Source organism: Ammospiza caudacuta, chromosome 1 (assembly GCF_027887145.1).
Source record: "Ammospiza caudacuta isolate bAmmCau1 chromosome 1, bAmmCau1.pri, whole genome shotgun sequence".
In the NCBI taxonomy this organism is placed as follows: domain Eukaryota; kingdom Metazoa; phylum Chordata; class Aves; order Passeriformes; family Passerellidae; genus Ammospiza; species Ammospiza caudacuta.
Genome location: NC_080593.1, coordinates 15284352 through 15312012, shown reverse-complemented (window position 1 = coordinate 15312012; position 27661 = coordinate 15284352). Strand labels below are relative to the sequence as shown.

The following is a 27661-nucleotide window of genomic DNA, read 5'->3' as shown; positions in this document are numbered from 1 at the left end:
CATATAAAACAATGAGAGTGAATATTATATGCCTGTTAACAGCTGATTATAAATTTCAGACAAGCTATAGTAATGCAAATATTATTTAAGTGCATTGACATTCTTGTGTTCAGTTGATCTGCCATTATAAATTGGTTTAAAAAAAATGACACTGCAAAGCAACACAGAAATAAAATCAACTCTCAAATATATCTGCCTAATAAAGGCCATTCAACAGCTAAAAGTATCCCATTTAAAAATTAAGCAGATAGATTCAAAATATTTTTTAATGACTAGTCATAACTTCCTATTGGACTGGAAACAGTTAAATTAGGCATGATTCACCTTTGCTAATTTTATCTTTCAGGAAATTCTGTATTTTACTTACACTGAACTACAGGCTGAGATATTACTTCTTTCTATTATTGGAGATAGTTGCATACAATTAATTTTATTTTACATACTTCTATTAATATTTTGCTTAATGAAACCAGATTATGAAACAGTCTTAGGACATTGGGGTTGCCTGAATACGCTTGTGTTATTTCAGCCATGTAAATTCCCTTCTGTTTCAGCTCTCATAAAACAAAAAATTCCTATTGTTGATGAAAATATAAATCTTTATCTAGTGCTACTGTAATCTATCAATATCTAGGTACATAGCAAAAAGCCCTTCAAACTAAATACATTTCCTTCCCTTTGTAGCCCAAAAGAGGTAACTTAAATTATTTTCATACTCATCAAGATAATGATTCATTTAATTGTATTGCAAAATCCTGCAGTACAGAAAGCGAAAGGTGGCTCCTTCTGCCACACTGACAAGCACTCAGGAGCAGGAATGGAAACTGGCTGCAGCAGCAGGACACAGCCTGGGACAGCAGGGAGCACTTGGCTGGGTCTTGGAGGACCAGAGACCACTCCCAGATCATCCATCACAAGTGACTTATCAAAGAAAATGGATGAAAAACCATTTTTCCCCTGTATGCACTGCAAACTTCCCATTCACGTCCCTGCAGTTGCTCAGTGCATGAGCAAACTATGACATATGCACATAGGAAGTTTACAGCAATAAAAGAAAATATACTGAAGGACAGCAACAGTGATGTCAAATATTTTAAAAAACGGAAATAAGATCTTACAATGGGATCCTTTGTCAAACATGCACAAAGATGACAGTGTTTACCGTACTTGTACTTTGCCACTTGCACAATCTAGCTTCTCCCTTCCATAAAAAAGCTTTTGTCCAAGGATATAGACAAAGCTGCTTTTCCTATAGCAGAAAATTTCAATACCATATGAAACACTTTACGTCATGCATGCTTACACAGCAAGCTTACCCCAGTTAGGAAAGAGGAGCCAAATTTGACAATGTTCAAAAGGCAGAGAGTAAATTTCCTTCACTCCTTTTCCCCCTGTTCATCAGATTAAATGCTGATAACTTTATTATGTGTGTTGAAAGTATCTGCAACCTAATTCAGAAATTTAGCCCACATCTTGAACAACCTCGATATGCCATACAGGAGATTTACACATTTATTTTTCCACTTTTAGGGAAGTTAAATTTCAAGTTGTTTCTGCATTTTAGCTCAATTGCTGCCAGTTCTTGAGCTCTGTGAAGCCCAGAGTACATGTCTGAATGCAGATTTGTGGACCATAAAGTTGTTGGGAATAATTTGTGATCTCTCTCAAGAATATATTCTATACAAACTAAAATAGTACACTAAGAAAGCACAAGAAAAGCCTAGCTTGCTTTTTCCAGTGGAAAATTATCCTGTAATAGGCCAATAGGTACTGCTTTTCAGATGGCAAGTATCACAAGAACACAACAAGCACTTCAGTAGTTTTAGAGCTCTTCCAGCAGAATAATCTCTTGAAGTTTCAGAAATAGTGGACACTCCTCACTTACCAAAGCATTTACTGTTTTAACTGGTTTAATGTATAGCTGTATGTCTCATTTGCCTCAGAGAGGTGAAACTATTCTTAAAGGCAGATTATAAAGATCTTCATGGAGCAATTCTATGTTGTACCCATTACAGAAACACAGCATGTCTAAGAAGTGCTCCTATGAAATATTATTGTGGAATAGTGTAGAATGGTGTCATTTGAACTCATAATAGCCTAAAGGTCATGGAAAAGTTTCCATTACAGTCACTTCAAACTGAATAGCAATTTTTTTCCACACTTTACATTTTCAAAAGTACAAATCCCATAGCCTTTAAGTGTACTTTTGAGGGTCCAGTGCTTACACAAAGCAATGTAAAGCCAGGAACCCATGAAACTGCAGATGGGAAAGTAAACACCACCTCTGATAAAATTTCCAAGTTACTGAAGTTGTACTGAGCAAGTCAAAAACCTAAAACCTAAAAGATAGCTTGAGAACCACTTGAATGAACAAAATGAAGTCTAAATACTACCACACAAGTCACCAAAACCCCATCATTCAGTAGACCAAAAACTGTAATATTCTCCTATTAGAAAGAGAAGGAAAAGCCCAGAACAATTAAGAAACTCTATATGTGTATTATAATGGTTCACTTTCACAATAGATAGTTGGGGATTCTTAAAAAAATAGGGAAAATAACTATTTGCAAGAGATAGTTCTAAAACAGAACAGTCATCAAATATGTGTTCTCTTAGAAAGGGTACTTCATTCCAAACACTTGACAAGAAAATGCAGAACTCCCACTCAGTTTACAGCTGCTGTCCTTTTACTCTGCTGCAAAAGCAGATTTCACTTGTGTGAAACTGCTTCACCAAATGTTGCTCATGGCAGCAAATCCAGCAAGCATTTGTTATGGTAGTGTTTCTTTGTTAGGTGTTAGAATAATTTCAAAATATCTTCTTGAGCTTATGAACATCAACACTTAGAAGTTTTTAATAACATGTGCAGCTGCAGAATATCATCAGTATTCAAACATATGAGCAAAGCTGATGTATGAGCACACTTACTGGGATACTGGAAATACCTTATGGGATTAATTAAGGTGGCAAACCCCAGTGAAGAACACAGTTAACTGGCCTAGGAAGCAAAGTATCAAATCAAATACTAGAAGGGCATCTGGTCGTTTGCCTCACTAATATATTACCAGTAATACATTCTGTTGGGTAACTGGTGAGTTCCAGTCACTTTTTACCCTGTCATCCTCCACATCTGCCTCTCCAAGCATTCCCTGAGTTTATAACCTACAATTACCATTCACAAACAGCTACACCTCTCATGTGCCCCAAAACTCCAGAGAGCAATTTCCTTGATTACACTGCCCACTCAGGAATAAACCTCAGAAACAGCTGATGTAGCTGTAGCTATTCACGTTGACTTCCACAAACATTGTATTAAAATCTTGGGAAACAAGTTTCAACAGTGCTCAATTTATACACAGGAACACCTGAAAAAGCATATTCTAGGGATCATGACTGGCTAAACAATCTCAAAACATATGATTTGAAGAACCACATTTTACATACTGTCTAACTCTATACCATTACAAACCAAAACACAAATTATGCACCCAAAGTCTAGAGAAATTATGATAAAATCTATTCATCAAGTAATGTATTCATACCCTAATATGAAACAAACTTGGATTAGGGAAATAATAATCTCAGAATGTTCTTAACTCTGTACACACAAGAGCTATCATTTCTAACACATCAGAATGTATACTATAAAAAAAAACAAAATAACTTTTTTTCACTTTTTCCTTTTGAAAAAATTGGTCAGCTAATCTTAGAAGAAAGGGAAGCCAAGAGAAAAGTAACTTGCCAAAGTAACTTTAAATGAGTTAGTTACCCTAATTACCCATGCACACAAGCAAAGAATTTCCTTCTTGCAGAAAGACAGAACCACACTGACACTTCTGCTTGTACAGAAGCTCAGCAAATGCTTTTGCTAATTCAGTTCAGGTGACCCAATCAATAATGCACAGAGTCAGGCAAGAACTCAAAGTTTAGAAAACAAAAAAACCCACAAATTTATTTGTTTCAGAAAATCAAAGATTAATGACACATTTTCAAGACCTAGCTAGGCCGGTCTACCTGCCATGGCTACCAGAAGGAGCAACCCCATCTGCCTTGCCCTCTGCACCCCTGATGCTGATGTGGCCCTGCAGCAAAGGGATGGAAAAAAACAGAATGGCAATAAACTAACCCTGTTGAGACTTTTAAAACAAAACAAACGAAACTCCACAAACAAACAAAAGGCTCTCCCATATTTAGACTCCTTGGGTGTTTACAGGTCACTGCAAGGTCAGCCAGAGACACCTCTGAAGTGTCTGACTGAGGTGACAGGAGAGCAGGACCTCCTCCTTCAGAACCTCTGTGTTAGCTCTTAAGGAGGTTTAGCTGCCTAATTAAGTTCCAAAGGTGGCTGAGAGAAGGAATTATCTTCAAGTATCTAAAACAGAATCAATTATAGAAACAATAATAAGTAAAGAACTGCCTGTTTCTCCCAGATACAGGTAAAAAATGGCTAGATTGAAGTGGGGCAAAAAAATTACTTACATATAGAGCAAACAAGGAATTAAATTTTGCAACAGCCTGATCAGCAAAATAAGGAACTTTCCTTGAAAGCTTAAGTGCAGTTTAGTCCACAACCTTCAATAGCACTTGTGGTGTTCTTGCTTCTGTCCCTATGCAGTGAGAAAGAACGACAATGGGGTTGTTCTCTATTTTCCTTACTCTCACAAGGCTTTGTAAACAAGGCTACATTACAAATCTCTAACCCTCATCCTGAAAAGCAGCACATTCACATCTGAAGTCTGAAACAAATGAAGAAGCTATTAAAAGTATATAGTAAGAAGCTGATTTATTGTACAAGCATGCACAATGATATGCTGGGTTTAAGACCTTGTTTTCTCTTAAGAAAAACCAGCAGCCTGTAAGAAAGAGCAATACAAGATCACGGTGATCAGAGCATTCAAAAATAAAGCTGAAGACACCTCATGCCACCAAAGAAGGAAAGAAGTAACCCAAGTAGCTCAGGCAGAGAATAACAAATATTTTAAGCTGACTAAAGACAGCTCTTCCTGCCACCTCAGAGTACAGAACTCAGCAGTTGGATGAAAGCTAAGAGTGAAAAGTGAAAGATATTTTGTTTACTAGCTGAAGTCCCACACTTGGAACGAAAAGCGGAATTCTGAAGAACATGGTTTTTGTCAGCATTTTGAGAAAAACTGTTTTAAACATTGAACATTAGATCTAACACGTTTAATACTTTACATCTGAAGTATAAAATAAAACATTTTCCTCACAGCATCTTGAGAAATTAAAAAACATTACTAATATTAATTTTTAGTAAGAAAACCTGGGTCAGGAATTTTGGGAATATCTTAAATCAGTTTAAGCCAGGGAAGATGCTATATTTTCCTCTCCTCTGCAAACCACCAGGTTATCTTAATACTCAAAATAAGTTAAAACCCAGAAAGTGTCATAAAATCATACCAGTAAGGAAAGAGGACATTTTCTCTCCCCTCCCTCTGCATACTTTCCCAAAAAAGAAAAAGTTAAGGACAATTTTCTTCAACCTGTAGCAAAACTAAAACAAGAGACTACCACTGGATCTAGTCATCCTTCCAATTTCAGACATTCCCACAAATGTGAGGAATGAGTTATGGGCAATCAAGCTTTTCAGATTTCAGAAAAAAAAAATAGGGACATAACCGCATTTTCAGTTCACTGAGGTGGTTAGCCCCCAACAATTACTAAGATGCAAAACAAACCAGAAAAGAAAATATACAGTGCTCTACTTTGTGGGATTAATAGGCATTTTTTTCAGAATAAGCAAGTTCAAGAATGGACAAACCTACCTCCATGTCCAGAGATGATCAAAAGGCAGCAAATTCATCTCTACACTAAAAAGCTGTCCAGCACAGAATTTAAGTCACCCAAGGCAATACCTGAAATGTGCCAACGAGTGGGAATATTTGTGCTTCAACTGTACTTCTCCCCTGACTGTGAATTATCAACTTCACCATCCTCAGAACTGCAGCTGTGAAGTCAATTCCCAGGTACAACTTGCAAAAACAGCCCTAAAATGTTATGAGCTGGCAAACCACCATGTTTAATCAGGAGTAGCTTTACTGGACCTGTGGCCATTTCCCCCTGGTTCGCTTTCACAGCTGCAGCACTGACAGGAAACTTAAAGTCATTTTTCTTCCCTGAGAAGTTGCAAATACACAAGTGATGAAGCAAGCTGTATTTTGTAATACAAGATAGAGGTCCTGCAAACTAAATGAACTGGGCTTTGGGGCTTTTGCTTAACTTCTTCATGCTTCTGAGTAAATGCAGTGCAATCTAAAATCCAGTATTCATCCTTTCAGAAGCAGTTAATTGTAATTTTCACAGTACAAAGATAACTTCTACATGGCCATGAGGATAAAAGAAAATCAGTTGATTTTATGCTACAGTAATCAAGAAAGAACCACAAAATAGCGTCAATGCATAGTACCTATAGCATGTCTGTTCTATCTTACATAAAACAATTGGTGAAAGGACTAAAGCAGCATGTCACGTAGTCTAGAAACTTGTTTTAAAAAGGGGGGGAGAGAAAGAGTGTATTCCACAATACTCAAAAAATAGTAATGAATGGGCACATCAACAATTCCCCCAGAAGCTCAGCACAGCTATCCACCCTCCAAAGCCAAAACTAAATCTGAGTATCTCTCCTCTTCCCACAATACTCCTTAAACATAACCCAGTTACATGTTTCACACAGAAAATTACTGCACTATGTCTGTTGGTATGTGTTGCAAAACAGGTGTCAGAATGTGTTCCAATGGTCCCTTATGTTCTACATGGACTGCTGAGCAATCAAAAGGCTTGGTACTATCTATGCAAGATAAAATGCTGTGTTTGCTGTAGATGCCAACTGTGTAAGTAACAGGACACACACACAAAAAGTCTTACTCTAATTTTCTCTGAAGATCATTCACTCAGACAAGTATGAACATCTACTGCAATCAAATGTTTAACAGAAATCCCCCTGCTTGTTTGCAGGTCCTTCTCCAACAAAGTTTGAGGTTGAAAGGCCTCCTATGAAGAGCTGAAACAAAGAGGCACAGCCTGCCAGAAAGGAGGAGGAGGTGTGTGAGGGAAGGGAGTCAAGGATTTTGATTTTTGAAGTAGACTCCATCTCCCAAAGCCTGCTGTCCCAGTTATACCAATCCAGAGAGGGTCTGCTAAAGATGCACTGATCATAAATAGTGCATCTGCTCTTCCCAGGGCTGGCACTGCATTCAAAGTAGAGCCATTCTGACCATTAGCAGCACTGCTGGATTAAGATCCTAAAAACCTTTTTTGAATTCTGGGCTTCAGGAATGAGATAAGGGTCTCAGAACTAAGAGAAATGAGCGAGAGCAGCCATAAGTGAACCAGACCCAGCAATAAAAATAGGAAGCAAAGTTCTTTGTCACATCCCTGCCCACCATGCAGACTGCCTGGGCTCACTGTCTGCTACCACACTGGGGAATGGGGAAACACAGTGACCCTTCTCACTTCTCCTATGATTGTAAGACAAATTCACAACTTACTTTTAGTAAAATAAAGTGACATAATTGAATTCCTTCTGCCATCCAACACCATTTTTCACTGCTGACAAGAAAAAACTGAAAATCATCCAAACCCTAGGTATCAGAGATTCATTGCAATTTATCAATAAAATGAAGGACTTATTAAACTGCCCTAAAAAAAACCTGCCCCTAAACAAAAGACAGAGAGGAAAAAGAAAACAGTCAGATTCAGATATCTGGCACTAACCCTGTCTGAAAGAGGCCACACTAGCACATACATTCACTGCGTGCTCCAGACTGCAAAGCATGTTCCAAAATACTGAGGAGTGAGACATAATCTAAATTAATTTTTAAAACACTAAATAATTTCTGTGTATTATTCTGTAATTTTTAAAACACTAAATAATTTTTTCACTGAAGTAGGATTTACAAAGTCTTCTGACAAGTGTAAAACCGTGACTAAATTTAGAGAGCATGTTTAAATGGACTAAAAACACAGAGATGCTTTTGTTGCAAGGAATCTATTTTGTAAAATAACATAATTTTAAATTCTAATGTAAAAGCTTTCATGTAAGAAGAGCTGTATTGCAAAAGACACAAATAAATTACCAGCACACAGCACACAGGAATGTGTAATGGCACTCTTGTTATACAGCGTGAGGGAGTTCTGAAAACCTTGTCAAACTTCATTAAGAGGAATGTTATGCTTATTCAAAATTACTAAAACATTCCAGACTTTTTTGACTGTCCTTTGCAATAAAGCAAACCTATTAGCAGTACATTATAGCTGAGATGGCAAGAATTTGCTAATGGCTTCATGCTGATTAAGCAGCAGGCAGTGAGCGGTGCCCTGTTCCCCCAGCCCTCCCCCGTGCTGCTGAATTCCAACTCCAAGCTCAGCATTCAGGGGATCAGCTGGAGCCACCATCCTTTGGAGAATGTTCTCATTGAAACTGCAAGTGTCACAAAGTATGGCAGCACTGTCTGCCAAGCTGTCAGGGGAAAAAATGCTTTAAAGGACATGTATGCTTGCTCGAGTACATAGCAATGTTCTGCACATGAAGCTGTTCTTGAAAGCTAGTGTTCATCTGCAGAAAACACAGGTGGAATGGAAGCTGAACTTTCTGGGAGTCTCAAGAGAAAAATTAATTAATAATTAATGTATTTTGAATTACTGGATACACTAATACTTTGCTGTTGATTTCTGTGTTGTTTTCCAGTGAGATTTCCATTGAGCTCATACAAAAAGGTGAATTATGCAAGTGCAGGCATTGTAGGAGCTCTGGATTCCAGGTCCCACGAGGGTCTGCAGAGTAACAGTGCTGAAAGCTGATCAGCCCACTGCCCAGAGAGCCTTCTGAAACACTGCTGGCAGTGCCAGAGCTTATCCTGCTGCATGACTGTTCAGATTTTGCTGTTCAGCCAGATTTAGTACAACAGCTATATTAAAGATAAAAAGCTTATTGGGAAAATTAAGTGCCTGAATAGGCTTTAGGCTAACATTGCTCCAAATGCTTTTGTCTTCACAAGGGCAGTAATTGAGTATGGAGGGTGATTAGCTCTATCTCCTAAATAACACTTACTGGAAGCGTTAGCTGTGCATTTCTGATTGCCACTGAAATGGGGATTAGAGGACAGGCAAACTATCTGGCACAGCAACAGCACAGCAATCATAACAAAACCTCCAGTGAAGCCTCAAGATGAGCCTTGCAGCCATAAATCCCCTCAGAGGAATGCAGAGAGATGTTAAACTGCTAAAATCTGCTAAGAACACACACTTTCCATTTTAGCACTTGGATTCATCTATTTTGAGCAGAAACTGAAGGTTTATGGCCCCTTTTGCCACGGCACTGCAGAGCTTTGGGCCACACTGGCTGGCATATCATAGTATGGTATCCTGGTAGCTGCAAGAAGTTACAAGGATCAGTTTTTTTAAAAGTCACTTGTCATAAACCATGCCTTTATTGATATGATTAGCATAATGCATTAATATGAGATCATTCAACGTGAAGAAGATCCAGACCAAGAAGCTGTTTGATGTGGTTTTGATGGCTTTTCATAGGATTCTTTCTCCACATAAGCCTTTCCTCAATAAAGACTGAAGCTTAGAGATTACACAAAAACCATTTTCCCCACACTATTCAATTTTTTTAACATATTTAAACAATTTCAGCTAACAAGTAATCTTTTAAATTAAAATTAAGCATCATTCTCCCACTTACTCATTTATCCCATTATTAAAATAGATAATCTAAAATTTGATTATTTTAAAAATCTAAATTAATTTTCACCTGGCAGATTTCAAAGAACGGTCACCATATAAGGCTTTCTAGTCCCTGTATTAGATTTTCCTTTATTAAATCTGTATTCAGATCCAGTATACTCTCACATGTTTACTGTGTAACACTGAATATAATTAGTGGGTTCTGTGACAGACAGCAAGACTTTTTTTACAAGGTGCAAGACAAAGTCACTGTATAAGGACTTAGAGAGGAGATTACAATTTCATTTTCAAAGGAGTCTGGTATTTTAGGACACTGCATTTCTTGTCTCCCAGTATATTGGAATGGGACATTCACCAGTCTGCCTGAAGCAAACAAACCTTAAGGCAAAAAGCAATAGGTGGGAAAAACACTTAACATTGAAATGAATATATTTTTTGTTTTTCCAGTACTTTGCATGTGTTTTGTGTTTAAAACTTCTCTGACCAGGAAAAATACCTCTGATTTTGGCAGTTATGGAAATGAAGTTCACAGCTCCACTAGAGAAGTATTTTAAAATTAAATTCCCATTATAAGTTGGGCTCCTAACAGGCTCTTTATATATTGTCACCTCCACTATACATAAGTATTCGGCTGTTTAGTTTGCATGTTGAAATTTCTAAATAAACCACAAAAATCCCACATATATTGGCATCTGTCACTTATACTGGAGGGGAGAGAGATATAAAGAATCAAGACAAAATGTCACAAGGGCTTCTAAATTCCCAAGACACTGCCTCTGTTCTCAAGACAATGTACGTGCTACAGCACACAAGCAAAACTCTGAGGTTTTGTTAGGGCTGCTTGAACCCCCTCAATCTCATGTATTTTAATGACTTAGGACAAAGAACGCCTCCTATTACATCACGTATAACATTTCTTTCTGGTAATGAAGGATAACAGAAAGCCAAGTCTCATGCCAGAGAAGACATGCAGAGAACATTAGGTCAAGACTTCAGTTAGAAATTTTGCCTTAAAAGACACAATAGGATGAGCAAAATAAGTGGTATCAGTTAGCATATTTATATATTTATATGAGGTGTTTCAAATTTTGAACAGAGCAGGAATATTGCCCTTGATAGCTGTTTTAAGACCACACAAAAAGAAGCCTGTACATAATTGTGCCATGGTGCTTCTAATATATTTTTAATTTCCAGATTTAACTGAGATAGAACAGGTTGTGATCACTCCAGTTTTAACACTGGGATTCTGTTTTGTGAAAGTATGCTGAATAGCAGGAGGAACATTTTTAGGAATATATCCAACCCAATGTGCCTAACTTAAAGAAGTTAGAGACTTTTTAAGATCACTTTTGAGGGCTTTTTAAAATGCTTAAGCCAAGCACACAATTGTACAAACTTTTCTCAAAATTCCCAAAATACCCAGCAATTGACTGTATGTACTGCTTACAGCAGAATTAAACAAAGCAATAAAATTCTCATGGGAACCTCAACCAGGTTGCATCTTTTTTTCCCTCTCTACAACTACTGAAAATAGAAGTATTTGTTCTTTCACTGTATTTCTTAGTCTGTTTCTCTCTACTTGCAGACAGTTGGTTGGCACCCAGTGTAAGGACAGAAAGCATGAAACACTCAGCCATGCATTTCTGCAGTTTTTCTTCCTCTTTATTTTCCTTACACTAGCAAGAATGTCTTTCATTTCCAATAACAGCTATTTCTGCAAATCAGTATCTAGAAAAAAGTACATTTTTCACTGAATTTTTTGTTTCAACATGAAAATGTTAAATTAACTTCCACTTTAAATGCAACTTCCACTTTACTTCAATGCATATTAAACCAGCAATTTTTGTTTCAGATTTTGTTTAAGAAGATATAAAAAGACTGAGTATTTGTGTAATTTTATTTACTTTATAATTCTGAGGCTGCACTCAAGCAGATCCATCCACACCAAGGAAAATACAGAAGGCTGGCTCAGGGCTCAAATCACCATTTAACATAATACTTTGAGAAGCAAAGCAGCAGTTTATGGATAGACAGTAATGATATGAGAGCAAGACAAGCACACACAATTCCTGAGACCATCTATGGGCACAGAATTTAAATGCAGCCCTTCAAGCTACTTTCCTCAGAAAACTGATTGCAAAGAAAGAATTTGTCAATGTAGTACCATCTCAGCACAATGTTCACTTCGACTGTTTTAACAAACAGCAACCAAAGACCTCCAGCAGCTGGAAAAAGCTGTTTTACAGCCCTCACAATGCTGTACAGGCAATCATCACTTCTTAGGTTTGGATACAATCTGCTGAGGCTTTAAAGATTTACAAAACAAGAAAAGAAGAATAAGAGTTTAGAGCTAGATTTTTAGCATAACACTAAGGATTTAGATTTTTCTGTTTTTCCATAAAAGAAAAAACCCCACAAGCCTAAGTACAAATCTAAGTTTTGCTCCAATGATAGTTACAGTAGTGACTTATGAACTAGCAAAAAGCAAAAATGGATGCAATGCAGTTTTTACATAGATAATTAACTGAAAAGTAAGCAAAACTTAAAAATAAAATTTACACCATGGTGGACGACAACCCACAACCTTATGAAACACAGAGACAGGTCTCTCTTGGAGACTGAAGCATGGAAAAATGGAAAAACCAAAAGAAAAACTATCTCAAGTTGAGCATCCCTCACCCTTTGTCTCTTCAGGCAGCATGAGCCTTCAGGCTGGCAAAGGCAAAAATGAAAGCAAGGGAAGAGAGAGGCTGGAGAGGCTGCAATGGGTGACTGTGAGGAGCTCAGTGAGCAGATGAGAGAGGGACAGAGGGACAGAGGGACAGAGGGACAGAGGGACAGAGGGACAGAGGGACAGAGGGACAGAGGGACAGAGGGACAGAGGGACAGAGGGACAGAGGGACAGAGGGACAGAGGGACAGAGGGACAGAGCTGTGTGAGCACCAGGCCCCTGACAGGGCTCCTGCTCCCTGCCTAAGGCAAGGCAGCCCCAGAGCCTGGCTGTGAAAAGCTCTCCTGGGAGGAAGCACTGCAGGTCCCTGGCACAGCTGGTGGGCACCAGCAGCATGGGGGAATGCATCCTGCAGCAGGAAAAGCACACAGCCTCAGGGAAGCATGAAAATGCCATTACAAGTTAGAGTGCAGCACCCAGGAGGGATCAACACAGCAAAGTCACAGCCAGGACATCTGGATGGCAGAAAATGACAGTACTGACGAGTACATCTCCTGAGGTTGTTGTGAGAAAGCTTAAAGTTGGTAGTCACACTATATGAGGTGCAAATCAAGATCAAAGGGCTATCAAGAAACAGAACAGCTGTTCTGGTTTTTTATATCTCATATACACAGAGAACATGGGTATATAGATAAACACACACACAGAGTTCCCTGTGCCTAAAGCACAATGCAGTTATGCATGACAAACATCTATTTTAGCTTTTCCAGTTGGATGAAGACACCCAAGAATTGATAAGGATAGTGCCAAGCATGTTGATAAATCTTCAGTGGTGGGGGCTGGGGGGAGGAGGGAAATACACCTGCATTCAATTTCAATAGGAAAAGCAAATCCAAGTCACTCAAGAACCTCATTTACTGTTGCAACACTTTAGTGCAGGATGAAGTGTCTTCTAAATATCTAAAACCCAAACAATAGTTATGTGCAACACTTTCTGTAACATTTCTGTGGTACCATGCATCATTTCCAAACAATACCCTGGTGACCTTTCAAGCTCTCTAGAAAATAAATGAGCATGCAATATTACTAGACATGCTGAACAACCAGCTGAGAGTCCAGAAAGTTTGCTAACTGTATTTTTGTTTTTATCAGATGTAACATTTTATTACAGTATTGCATAACCACACTTGTTACCTGAGTCCCATCACATCAGTGACAGTAAAAAGCAAGTGTGTCCTCGAGTCCTTCACATCTGCTGACTTTGCACCAGACTGTGCCTATCCAGGCTGCCATAAAGGAGCTCCTTACAGGCCAGGGACACTCGTGACAACACTGCCCAGGCCAGCACCACCACCTCCCTGCAACACTGGAAATAAATATTTGTAGAGCCAGGTGGTGACTGGAGCAGCAAAGTGATACAGCTGAACAACCATCCACAAAAGCAAAAGATGGCAACTGTGTACACTACACACCTGCAGAAAACAGACATAAACCTCTCTCTTCAGCACTGCATTTAAACAAAATACAGGGAAGTCACTTAAATTTAACTAGATGATCTAAAGATCATCCAGAAGCCTTAGGTAAACTACTTTAAAAGGGAATAATTAAAATGATATTATTTAAATTCAAAATGTAATACGCAATTTCAGATTTAAAATTGGAGTCCAAGTTTCTAATCATGATTTTGATTATAAGCAGGGGAAGCCAGATAATTTAACATCAAATCTCAACATAAGCAATAACCTAAATTCATTCAGACAGCTCCTCAGCTTCTAGCTTTCATTTACAAAACTTATCAGATGGAAAACTAGAATGTATTAAAATACAGACTCCAAACATCTATGCCAGTCTTCACAGCATCACTGTACACAAGCTCCAAATCTCTGTCAAAAGAGTTTACGAACTCTTAGGACAAATATCAAAAGATGGGAGGAAAATATATCAAAATTACCTCCTTTTCAAGATGAGAGAGGCCAGCAACTGCATGTTATTTCTAATACAGAAACACCAAGAAATTTGCATTCTGCATTTTCGTTCTGCACCATTTCCTACTACTGACATTCTCTATGCCTGTTTGAATGCCTCTCTGCACTAACCTAGCACTTTCATATCTACCAGAATAGAACTATAATCTACTAGAAACCTACTGTCTTTCCCAAGAGCTAGGTCAGCAGACCTTTTAAAATAGAATATTTGTATCAATTTTGAATTTAGCCTAACAGTATGTTGTCCAGTTATGCACAATCACAGAAGTCATTTGAAAATCCTCAGTTCTTACTGTCTGACAGACTGTTTTGTCCAGAAGTATTGTCCTTAGCTTTAGAACAAACTCCCCATAAAGGCAAAACCCATTTGTCCCTATCGTTTTTAAAGCAAACATACCTGGCAAGGCATGTCAGAGACGTATCAGCTGTTTGGGTACTAGATATGCACAGATTTTGCTTGCTTTTTTTTTAAACACAAATGTCTACTATTCCAGAGAGCTGCCTAAAAGAAGGAAAAAAGTGTTTTGCATTTTATTCTACAGAGTCATACGTTCCCTGATGTTTTGTCACACTGCTGTAAAACAAATGATACTTTCTTTAGGATTCCACAGAATAACAGCACCTTTGTTCTATAGGCAAGCACTGCAATATTCAACAACTGCCTAGATTGTAACCAGGTAAAGACATAGCAAAAGCAATTGTTTGTACCCAGAGTTATGTGAAAGAACAAGAGATGATCAAATATTCTCAAAACAGTCTCAAGCAGAGTTTTACCTATCACAGTCCTTCCTGTGTCTGATGGTTCCCTGCTTCAAATGACAGAAGCACTGCTAACGAGAAAGAGCAAGTCCCCAGCACCTCCAGCTGCTTTCAGCTTAGGCAGCAGTGAGACAAATTCCTTTTCCTAGGGCTGCTTTTCCACCATCCCTAAAGACTCTGTCATCACCCTGCTGAGGCTGGCACCTGGCATGAATTCAAAAGAAAAGTCAGGTGGGACAGCATGCACCAAAACTCACACATTGCACACCAGAAATTACACTTTTCTAGGTAAAAACAGAAAAATCAATTCCATATTATGACTATTACTCCTTAGGCAGCACAGCTTGAGCTTCATTTGAGCTAGGAAGTAATTCTACCAGGATAAAAACCACAGGTTTATTCATCTAAACCAGTGCCTTCAAAGTTCCACTTCATCATTTTCTGCATGAAATTAGGGCAAATAGGGGTGCAAGAGTCAAAAGACTGTGTCAGCACTTGCAGAATTTTGACAGTGCACTAGATGTTTGTTTCAAGTCTGAGAGCACAACACAAAGCTGCATATACAAGCAGATCTGTAGCTTACTGAGCTGAGCATTCCAACACCAGTATTAGAACAAGCCAGTCAACTAAAACCAACTGGTCTCACAGGTCGTGATTTTCTGACACCTGCCTCACACAGATAACACTGGTGCTTGCTTTTATTTTTTTAAGGTAGCTCAATCTGATTTGCAGCAGGGATGTGCAGAGGAGCACGGGATATGGACTGTAGACAACAGTGGCACACAAGGGTTGCTCATTTTAAGGCACCAATCCAGATTTACTCACCTGGACAGAGAGGGAGAACTATCAGCAACCTGAATTACTTATTAAAATTACAGAGGCTGAGCTGATCACAAACAGCAGCACTGTAAAGTGAAACTATCCACACCCGTTGACACTGCATAGGAAAAAAAAAAAAAACACATACACAAAACCAGCCAGGAAAAATAGTCCTTAAAATTATCTGTCCAGAACCTTTCAGTTATTAACATAATTTAGCAAACATTTCAAGCTGTTTACAAAGCTCTAGCAGTAGCTACCAAAATCACAGAAAAAATAAATTAATGTTTTATAAAACTCCTTAAATGATAAAGCTTTGAGTTCCTTGTCATTGAAAGTTATTCTTCACCTCATTATAATGTGCATATTTCAGCATTTAACATCATTAGAATAGCAAATGCTGTTTTTAAGAAGGTAAAGAGACTAAAGGATGGTACTTCAAACATAATTCAAACTACTACATTATACATATCACCACGAATCTGTAAACTGTTCAGTTTTATTAAGAAAAAAAAAATCTTGCATGCTTCCTTCATACTGTCAAATTACTCATCTCTTGGACAAAGGAATGAAATAAAAAAAGTAACATTAATTTTTTTATCATAGAAGCAAACTGATTTTGTGGCCAGCAAAACAGCGATAGCCATTTATTTAAGAGGTTTAATGTTTGACCAGCAAGGCAGTCTAACACTAAAAACCTGCCACCAGTCTTTCAACTAAGTGACAAAGCCAAGAACACCAAGACCTCCAGAAGATATGCTGACATTCACAGAAACTGTAAATATTTTATTTTCCTGACTAAAAAGTTACTGCAATCCCATAGAAATTGCAAAGGCAAGACAGAAAGAGCTCTTTAAGATCTTTACTACTCAGAATTAATCAAAGCAAAACAGCCATCCTAGTGATAATCCCCTTTAGTGCTTCACAGTTTATGCAATAGTCAATTACTAAAGAGGATGAAAGACAGAACAATCTTTGCAAATAGGTCACTGTCTATATTTATAATGATTAAAACCAACCTGCTGCTAAAAGTAACTTTTAATAAGCATAAAAAGTAACATTTAGACAGTGCCATGTATTTATTCTTAAATACATTCTATGTCTCCTATGACAAAAGAGGAGGTAACATGCATCAGAAACAAAGTTATTTCCCATAGGTTATCCATTAGCATTGCCAAAAGCAGATTTTAATTTCTGTCTGTAATTTTATCATAAAGTATCATCCTCAAAGATATCACCTAAACATTCTTAACATCATCTCTGAACTTAGCCAGCTCTCCCTGTCTGCACACCCTCTCTCTCAAAACTTGGTAAGAAGGGAAGCATTGCCCATGGTGCTTTTTAAAGACCATTTTAATGTCTTCTTTTGCTTCAGCTCTTCCTGCCTGTTTAGGCATGCCTGAATGTGTAAGTCCTTTTTTTTTTTCTTTTTTTACTTCAGAACAATTACCCAGGTCTCTGCTTTTACTGCATACTGCTCAGACATCCCATCTGCTTCTTTCAAGTACTGCCCATATCTGCTAAAGAATCACTCAGTACTTTCCTTCTACTGTCTGTATCTGCTAAAGAATCACTCAGAACTTTCCTTCTTCCCCATATGCTTGGCCTCCCTGAGGAATATTTTTGCCCTTTCCTTGGGATCAGAACATGACACCTGGCACCATTTTCCTGAAATTTCATTGAATTTCATTGATGCTTTGAGTGCCACCATTGTCTCAGTGACTCTTACAGCCAGCTGTGCATTCACTCAAACTATTTCATTCAGTTCCAATTCGACCTGCAGTTACTGTCAACACCAGAGATTTAAATCTGGTTAAACTGAAGCTTGTTTCCTCTCAAGCCCTACTTCCTCTAATTACCTGCAGCCTCCCACAGCTCAAGTCCACAAACTAACCTATGGTTCTTACAATGCCTTATCCACCAGAGTGGCAAACAATAGTTATCATTTCTTTGCATAAAACGTCAAAAATGTTCATTATCCAGTCCTAATGTTTCTCTCAACCAAATCCCTTGCTACATTTTCATTAGCAAATCCTTCTGCTCACATTGCTACCTCTCTGTCCTTCACATATTTCATCTGCTAAAAAATCCTTCCTTTTTGCATTACTTTGGAGGCTCTGGATCTTCCAGTATTTCCACAGCCAGCAAGCTTATGACTTCAAGACTGTACAGCTGCAGAACCAGCACTTCATTACTGGAAAGGAGGAGGAGGATAATCTGCAGAGAATAATGTAACCACTTCTTACAAAGATCTCACAAGAGAAGCATTCTTCTATATCTCATATATTTGTACTCAAGGACAGTGAAAACACACTGAAGGTCAGGCTAAAACTGAATGCTATCACCTCAACACCACCAAATAACTTACATGAAGGCATTAATAAGGTAATTCTAGCTTCTAATCTTACAAATTCAAGAGAAAACACCTGTAGCTTAGAGTTTATTATAATGCAGACTGCATAAAACTGAACTCCACAGCAGGCAGGGGAGGGAGAAGCAGTCAGTCTTGTGAAGTGAAATCCTGTTTGTGCGTGAAAGCCAGGAACTTGATGTTCTCACTACAGACTAGGAGCAATAAAAACAGCTTTCTGAGCCATTAATTTCTACACAGCTGATTTCTACTAAACAATGCTCATTATTGAAAGAATTCTAAAAAAACTGCCAAGCTGTTCCAGTGAGAAGGCTGGCACTCTGAACATCTAGACTGAGCTAACGGTGACATCAGTTCTACCACTGCTTTAATCCCCACGGCTACTAAATGTCAAACATTTTCATTGTATTTAAAGAGCTTGCAATTGTGCCCCATGAGATTAAGTTACAAAATAAGGCAAACTGCAAGGCATAGCAAGCATCCACACTCTTGTTGCCCAAGATTCTCATAATGGCAAGTGAAACTGCCAAGCATTTTCCACAGCCAAAATGTGGCATTTTTGGCATTTGTCACTCTTAAACACTGTGAAAACTCCCCCATTTCAGACCTGTAACAGTGTCTACAATACATGCATTGCTGTCCCACTCAAATATAAATTTATAAATCAGTTGTAGTGTAGAATAAAGTATAGTGGAAAGAGAGGAGAATGGTGAACAGATTAAGTGTCACTGCATCAAAAGGCACAAAGTCCAGTGGAAACTGAGCTGCAGGCCATATATTTATTATTGACAAAAGACACCCATGTAATATTAATTCCATCTGCTTTAGAGAAGGAAATGCATCAAATTATAGTCAACACCGAAGAAGGAACTGTCCTACCATGTAATAGAAATTTTAATGTGGTAAACTATTTAAAGTAGGATATATTTTCTAAACATTCCTTGGTATTTTCATAATTTGTTTGGCAATTGATTAATATGGCAGTAACATGCCAACATACACTTCTAAAATAAATATCTAATTATTTAATCACTTTATCATGCCAAGCTCTGAGTGGTTCATATCAACTACACTGAGCTAGGGCAGTGCTGCATAGAAAGTGCAAGAAAGCTCATGGATTCTCACACTGTGTAAGACATCACTGGAGAAAAGAAATTAAATTCAGTAATCCTATTCATTCCATAATATTTGGGGGAGGGGTGATGAAGTTAAAACTAACATAAAATATACAAATATTAGAGACATGATGTCCTGTAACTATAGAAACTGAACATCAAGAATGAGGCCAAGAACACAGTAGACTATTGAAAACTACAGATTCTAAATATTACAATAAATAAACATACACACAGTTCAAGATTCTGTAATTCACCTAATCAGTCTTGTATCTTTAAGATCTTCCCATATTGACTCGTTCCTAAGCAGCTTTGCCTTCATTGTTTCTTATTAGCAAAGCACTGATTCACAACTCTCAATGGTAAAACTTTTCATGTCTAATGTTAGGATCAAGTTTGATTTGAGATACTCTGGTACTCTGAACACATGCTGCCAAGTGGGATTTACTGTAACAATCAGTTTTTATCCAAGCAAAAACAGTTTCACACTACAGCTTAAGTTCAAGAGTAGGGAGCTTTGAACAGAATTTAAAATAATTGAACATGTCCCTAAAGAAAGATGGGGAAGGCAAGTGTGAGGTGGGGAAATTATCTACATACACACATATATAAATATATAATTATGTGTATGCACACAAACATCACTGGTTTAAGAGCAAACCTGGATTACAACAGACTAATTAACTTGGTTACCCCTACCAGAAGTGACCTGATTAAGTCACAGTTCTAATCTTTTGATGGGGGTGGGGGTTGCCTGTTAAAAAAAAAATTAAGAAGTGAGAGAAAATGCTTTACCAAGGACAAAGGCCGTCAATGCTCAGTTTGAACCAGAAGTAGGAGTACATCATTCCTGAGATTCTTCCATACTAATTAACAAACTCACATGTTTTGAGTTTTAATCCAGAGTAAAGTTGTGAGAAGCAAAATTGGCAGGGCTGACTCATTAAAACAGTCCACAAATAAAATCATCAAGCCAGAAATTCAACTCCATCTAAGTCTTAAGCGTAATTAAACCCACCAAGACATTAATTTACAGTTCTTATGTTATCTATACACACTTAGGGAAAACTGACAGTAACTTGCACATTTCAACAGGCCAAGTCATGTGGAGTTACAGCAGTAGGCTCCCTTCCTCTGAAAGAAAATCCAACCCAAATTCCATGTCATATTAAAACTATCTTAATATGGAAACACTATTGTTCTTTCTTTAAATCACAGAATAATGTAAATGGAATCAATTCCCATAGCACAGAAATTCTGCAAGAACTAAACAGATGAACTGTTTCGATTTTAGTAACAATTTCAGGCTGAGAGAAATATTTTTATTTGAACAACTGGAAATTTTTGGGAATAAGTCTCAAAACAGTAGCAGACAATTACGGCAATAACAAAAGAAAACAAACCAGACATGGTGGCCATTTTTCAGCTTACCTGCACTTGTTCTGTGGAACTACTACTGAGTTCATCTCCAGACTCTGAATCTTGGTGAATTTTTTCTGAGCCTTCTCCTGCTGAATCACAAGACTGTTCATGCAAAAAGCTGGTCTTCTCTATTTCCAAGAACTCTGGGCATGGGAAATGACCCATGGAAATGGTTCTAAACTGATTGGAAACCTTGGGAGATTGCAACTCATTGTTAAGTTTTCCATTGTTCTGGGTAAGGTCCAGACTCAAACCAAAAGTCTGACAGGGGCTATTGTTGGGTCTCAGGTTTTGATTGGCATCTCGAACTAAGCAAGACACTTGAACTGGAGAAGATTTTCCAAAACTAGAAAGCTCTGGTGACTTATTCACATTTTCTGTTGATCTCTGTAATCCATGTGTCAACTTCAAGGTGTTGTTTGGCAACATGCTTGCCTGCTTCACAGGTGGCATCAGTGCTTTCCGGGGTATTTCCTTCACATATTGAGCTGGCACATAAAAGGGTTTGGAATTTTCGTCTCTTTTGACTTGCCACCAATCATCATTAGTCTTTTTCACTAAGATGTATTTTTCCCCTTGCTTGATCACAATTTTCTTGTCCTTGGCCTCATACTCATAGTCATACTCCACTTGAATGTAAAATTGTCCTGGAAGCATCTTCCCACCCTTATCAGCCATTTCTATCTGAAGATATTTCACCTTTTCAGACAAAAGGTAAGTGACATTCTGTTTCAGTGTTATTTTCCTGTTAATGTTCAGAGCTGTAAGAAAAAAAAAACGGTATATGTAATCAAGTGGCTGTTTAAGAGCACTTTGGATAAAAATAATTTTGAAGAAATCCTGCCTACTTAGACTAATTGATGGAAAATGCAGTATTTTCAGATATCCTTCTGCGTGTTGAGATAGAAAATCAGTAGAACAACTTAGGTCACTGATTGAACTGTCCTATTCACACAAGCCTCCTGCTATCAAGTGGCTCATTAGCTTCATTAATTAATTAGTTATTGCTTCTATTACTGATTAATATTGATTAATCACTGGGGATTTGGTGAGGGGACTGATCTGAGTCAATCTCTTGCTTACATATAGGCTTAATTTCTTAAATGAACTGTTAATACACTAGTTTTAATCAAAATATTCCAAAGAAGACTTATCTACCTTACAGAAAACCTGATCTAACCAAATATTTAAGGGCTAGAAATTAAAATGCAAACAAAACACAGTGACAAAACAGGACTATGAACCAAAATGGGTAATGAAATAATTACTAATACATGAAAATTCTGCAAAGCACTTTTCAGCGTCTTTATAATCCAGACAACTGCCACTGCATCCACACCTACAACAAATTCCATTTAATCATGTAGCATCAATGTCCAAATTCATGGCTGGGAAAGCATTAGTCTTGCCAACTTGCACTGTACACAATATAGTAAATTAACATGAAAGGTAGGATTTTTAACCTTGAAAATCAATGCATGTAAGATCTCCATCATTCACACAGAAAGTAGGAGAACTCAAGTAAAATACTGCCATATTTAATCTTATGAAGATTAACAAACACATTTTTTATTCTTAAATGCCCATTTCATGAATGAGAAAAGTTATGTAGAAACTTGCAGCTCTGCAAGTTAAGACTTTGTGATGAGATTTGTAGCCTTTACCCTGCCACAGAGTGGAACTAATGCAATTCCATGCAGGCACACACATGCAGAGTGAACTCAGCTGCTAAACGGGACCAAGGACAGAAATAACAACAGAAGAGAACTTCTGGAGAGATCTAAAGCAGAAACCACTAAGGACCATTCAGTTTTCTTTTGCCATTTCTGTTATTTGATCTGAGCCTTGAAAAAATACATTAGGATCATAACTCAGAGACAAAGCAGAAGGTAAAAAGCTCAAATACTACACCAAGACAGAAGTGCCCATCTTTAATCTATGTCTCTCTCCTACACACCATCTTCTTTTACTTCCAAGAAGCATTTCCTACAGGTAACCAGGAAGCCACCACTGTTTCCAAGGCTCCACACAGAAGCAGAAGGTCAGGTTTACAATTTTATCAAAGACTTGACAGAAGGAATGATGGTACCACATTCAACAAAGCTGACAATAGGAACACAAAGCAGGAGAAAAGAATGCCAGGATTCTGGTGTTTACTCTCTACCATAAAATGGTACATTGACATTCAAAGTCTATTTACAGCCTTGGTACAAAACAACTTGCTTACCTGGTATTCTACATAAATAGGTGTTTTTAAGTGCAGCTCTGCAGTTGTTTAGCAACAGCAGCAGAAGGTAAACATGAACAAATTGCAGCTATTCCCACTCTCTTCCCAGTTTTGGAAGCTCTGTCATGCAAATGCTATTTTTTTCTTCTTAGCAAACCTGACTCCTTCCAACACTTCTTCAAAGCTGCTGTCAACCACTTTCAAGGCTTCCAGGTCAGACACCAGAAAAATGCAAGTCTTACCAAGCTGCAGTCTATCTCAAAGCTCTGTTACCTCAAAAAGCTGAACCACAGGACAAGGTTCCATTCAAAATCTTTCTCCCACACAGAAACCAAAGAGAGAACATAAGCCTCTGGTTTCCCACAGGACTAACAAATGTTTAAAAGCTCGGATTTTTCATTCCTTTTTTTGCCAGTTCCATGTGACAACTTCTTGAGAATGCATGCTTAAAATTTTTTCAAGACAGAAAGGTTCAACAGGTTGCATGTTATGCTTTAAAAAACCCAAAATGTTGAATAATACAAGTTAAATAAAACAGAACTGCTACAGAAATAGCTCTACCCACTTTTGAAGTCAATTTTGCAGCCTAATTCATTTCCAAAAAATAACAACAAAAAAGAAATAACAAAAATAAGCAGCACAATTTTTGGTCTTTCATCCAAGCTGCAAAATTATCAAGTCAATAGCAAACATTTGGTAATGTTGAACATATGATTAAAGAGAGACAGGCTGTGTTCAGCCAGAATACTGAAACAGATTTACAAACAGATCACATCATCATGATCAAGCAAGGCTCTAATTCTCCTCCTCAACCCAAAAAAGCAATAAATATGTATGGTACAGGTAGGAAATTAACTCTGAAGATCAGCAAACAACTACCATGGCCTTGATTTCACAGATTCAAATGAATTAATTTTTGTTTCGCTTTATTTTTTTTTTAATGCAGCACTTGTGTCACAGAAGGTAGACTGCATGTACTCTCTGTGCAGCAAAGGGGACAGCTAATGCCCTTTCATGAAGCTGTCTCATGGAACACAGTTTAAAGAGCCATGGGAGCCTTGGCCAAATCTCTGCTGTAAGGGGCCCACAACAGTGCAGGTGTGAATGCTCAATATTGACACCTGGAGTACTGACTGCACTGTGCTACCAGCCAACAGCTGAAGTGATACAGTTGGTCAGCCCTTGTAACCTCACATTTCTATTATTTGTTATATTGTTTCTATTATTTATTATTTCTATCTATACCTAATATTTCTATTCCTTACCATTTACCTGCCATGCTCGATGGCATCCACATTGGTAAAGAAGGTTGAATTACTCTAATTAGAGGATAGTAAGTATGAAAAATCATTTACTTCCACAGAGAACATCTGTAAGCTTTCATACCTTAATACCTTAAATAAAGTCTCAGTATGTGATTGAGAGAATAACAAATAGCCTCACTAAGAAAACCTATGTTCATGAACACCAAAAGAGACTCAGACCTCGCATTTCTCCTGGTGAAGAAAACCCCAATCACTACTGGCAGGTGATCTAAGGCGGGTCACATCCCCGTGGACACACAAGCCAGCATTTCACGGAGCATTCCCGCTGTCCCGCGGGAACGGAGCCGGGTGAGGGCAGGCCCCAGGCGCGGCAGAGGCGAGCAGGGCTGTCACTCCGCACCAGGGCAGGGAGATCCCTTCGGACTCCGGCTGCCATGGAACCGTTCCCATCTCTTACTCAGCTAAGGCTGACTAAGGCTGCCAGCCCTGGGTGTTCGCAGAGGTCAGCTCCTCCCTTCCCCCGTCCGCCCGCGGGCGCGCCCCGGCCCGGCCCGGCCCGGCCCCATGGGCTCCACTGCTCCCGCCACCGGGCCGGCCCTGCCCCATCGGCACCGGCCCTGCCCCATGGGCTCCACTGCTCCCGCCACCGGGCCGGCCCTTCCCCATCGGACCCTCCCGGCACCGGCCCTGCCCTATCGGATCCACCCGGCACCGGGCCGGCCCTGCCCCACGGGCTCCGCTACTCCCAGCACCGGGCCGGCCCTGCCCCATCGGACCCTCCCGGCACGGCACTCGGGGCTCCGGGGAACTCTCCCCACACGCGGGTGCACCAGGGGTTCGGCATGCCAACCCTCGCCTCTAGCTACGTTTTTATGTGCGTCCCCACAAAATGAGACCGTTTGTATCCAGAGCCGATGTGACAGCTCCAATCACCCTCAGGCAGGCAGGCTTCCAAGAGCTGTAGGTCCGCTCAGAGCTCAGCCTTTCCTGGAGCAACCTGACCCCTGCAGCTGCACCCTCACCTCCTTACAGCATCCAGCCTTAGCTACAGAATGGTGCTCTCTCGATTGATCCTCAAGTCCATGGAAATGCTTGAAAGAAGCACAGTCCTAAGACACAGAATCATAAATATGATCATATGTGATACACATAGAGTATGCTCATGTATTGCATGAGATATGATCACCCCTACCTTCATTATCCTAGAATTCAAGACTCACTCCCACTCTCTCTTTTGAAATTATCAGGCAAAGCGCATCTCTGAAGATGAGAAGATTTACTTCTCGTCTTTGCAAACCAGGTAACTGAGTCTTGGGAAATAACCTAAAATACTTTTTGCTATTTCTTTTCTTTTCCCCAAGGGAAAAGAAAAAAAGAAAGAAAAAAAAAAAAAAAAAGCGCCCCTCCTAGGGTCAGGGAATTGTTACTTACTTTCCAATACAAACAGATGATAAATTGTTAAAAGTGCTACTGAGTACTAACGGATCGCCTTAAATTTCTTTGTGTGACCTTGTTCACAGTGTCCTACAAAGCAGCAGCAGTTGACTTGTGTAATCTTTTTCCATTTTCAGCATCAAACTTCACCCACTACTGAAATGAACCCTTGCGCAGTGCTGATACAGAAATAAACTCAATTACGAAGGCTAATTTAAGATAAATTCTTAACAGTTCAGGCCAGATAAGATACCCGGGCTACACCTCAATAGATTCCATGATTCTGATTCTTCCTGGGCAGTTTTCTTAGGGGTTCAGGCTGTACCTGCATGACCACAGCCTGGGAGACTGGCCCCTTGTCAGACTTCAAACCCATTCATACCTTTCTTCCCAAGGGGCACCACTGCTTGTCCAGCACACCTGATCCTCAGCTAGTACTTTCCTGCAGACCAGCGCCTGCAGGAGCCACCCTCTGCAAAGCACGCACTGAGCATGCAAAAGTTGCACACAAATAGAGGCAAATGGAAACGACAGATATAACCAGATATAACAGACAACTTACAAGCTGTATGAAAACAAGCTCAGCCCTTCGCTTTTTCCTCAAACACACTTCGAAATCGAGCACTACTCGCAAGTAAACTACCTACCCGGAGCTCACCCGTCTTTAAACGCTAGAGGCATAATAAGCAACCATTTAATAATTGCCCGTGACTCAGAGCACTGAATAAGCGATGCATTTTAAACAAGTGTCAGGACAACTTTTCAGCGCCGCTGCAGCCCGCGCCCCCCTCCCCCCGCTCGCTCCCTCCCTGCCAGCCCCGCTCGCTCCTCGGTGCGGGCTTTTGTTAAGTTGTTGACTGCGAGGGCTGGCTATAAATAGCGCGGCTCGGCCCAGCCCGGCCCAGCCACCCCAAGTTACCGCGCTCAAGTTCACACAAGGGCGGCGGATCCCCCCGGCCCGGCGGGGGCGCCCGGGAAGGGCGGCGGGGCCGCCGCTGCCTCCCTTTGTCTCCCGCAGGTGAGCGGGCGCCGCTCGCACACGGCAGCGCGGGCGGCCCGGCCCGGCAGCGCGGCCCGCGGCGGCGCCCAGGTGCGGAGCTGCCTCCCGGCGCCGCCGACTCGGCGCTCCCGGCGCCGCCCGCGGAACGGAGCCGCCACCACCGCCGGGGGCAGCGCGGGGCGGCGCCGCCCGGAGCCCGGCGGGCGCGGGGAGCGCTCCGCGAGGCGCCCCGGGAGCGGCAGGGCGGGAGGGCGGCCCGGGGGGCTGCGGCCCCTGCGCCGGCCCGGGCGCGGACGTTCCCCCGCGGGGCCACCCAGCCCTGCCCGCCCGTCCCGGCGGCGGCAGCGCCGCGCTCGTTCCCGTCCCCAGCCCCGTCCCCGCCCTCCCTTCCCCGGCGGGCCGAGGGGCGCGGCGCAGGCACCCACCTGCCGGCCGGGCCCCCTCCGGCTGCGGCTGCGGCGGCTCCCGCTCCGCTCCCGCCGCGGCCCCGGCGAGTGTCGGCTCCGGGGCACGGCGGCGTCATCGCGGGTCACGTGCCGGGGCGGGCCCGGGCGGGGGTGGGGCGGGGGCGGTGCCCGGGACCGCCCGGCCCCCGCTGAGAGATCGGCGCTCGCACCGGTCCGTCTGTCCGTCCTGCTGTCCGCCTCGCCGTGCGCGGCCGGAGCGCTCCGGGGCGGCCGCTGGAGCGATGCCAACAGCTCCCGAGTGATGCCGTGTGTGAAACACCCGGGCCTCTCTGTCCCTGCTGAAACGAACAGAGGGAAACAAAAACACCTTCCTCCCTGCAAACAGGCTCGGTCTGACTGTTCAATAGACGATACCTGAAGAAACCACATTTTTTAAGTAGTTACCTAAAGTGAAATAATAATAAACAGTTCTCGACAT

The 27661-nt window shown here is 40.4% G+C and overlaps 1 protein-coding gene across 3 annotated transcripts in view; it reads right to left on the bottom strand.

Annotated features, from left to right (window-relative positions):
• Positions 1 to 27307, bottom strand: part of ARHGAP12 (Rho GTPase activating protein 12) — a 75069-nt gene extending 47762 nt beyond the window's left edge. For all 3 annotated transcript variants that reach the window (XM_058804064.1, XM_058804072.1, XM_058804080.1), the window contains exons 1-2: positions 27202 to 27307; positions 20860 to 21611 (exon numbers count right to left, since the gene is read on the bottom strand). In XM_058804064.1, the coding sequence (XP_058660047.1) occupies positions 20860 to 21528 (669 nt within the window). In that variant the 5' untranslated portion in view covers positions 21529 to 21611; positions 27202 to 27307. The remainder of the gene's footprint in view (positions 1 to 20859; positions 21612 to 27201) is intronic.
• Between the last annotated feature and the right edge of the window lie 354 nt (positions 27308 to 27661).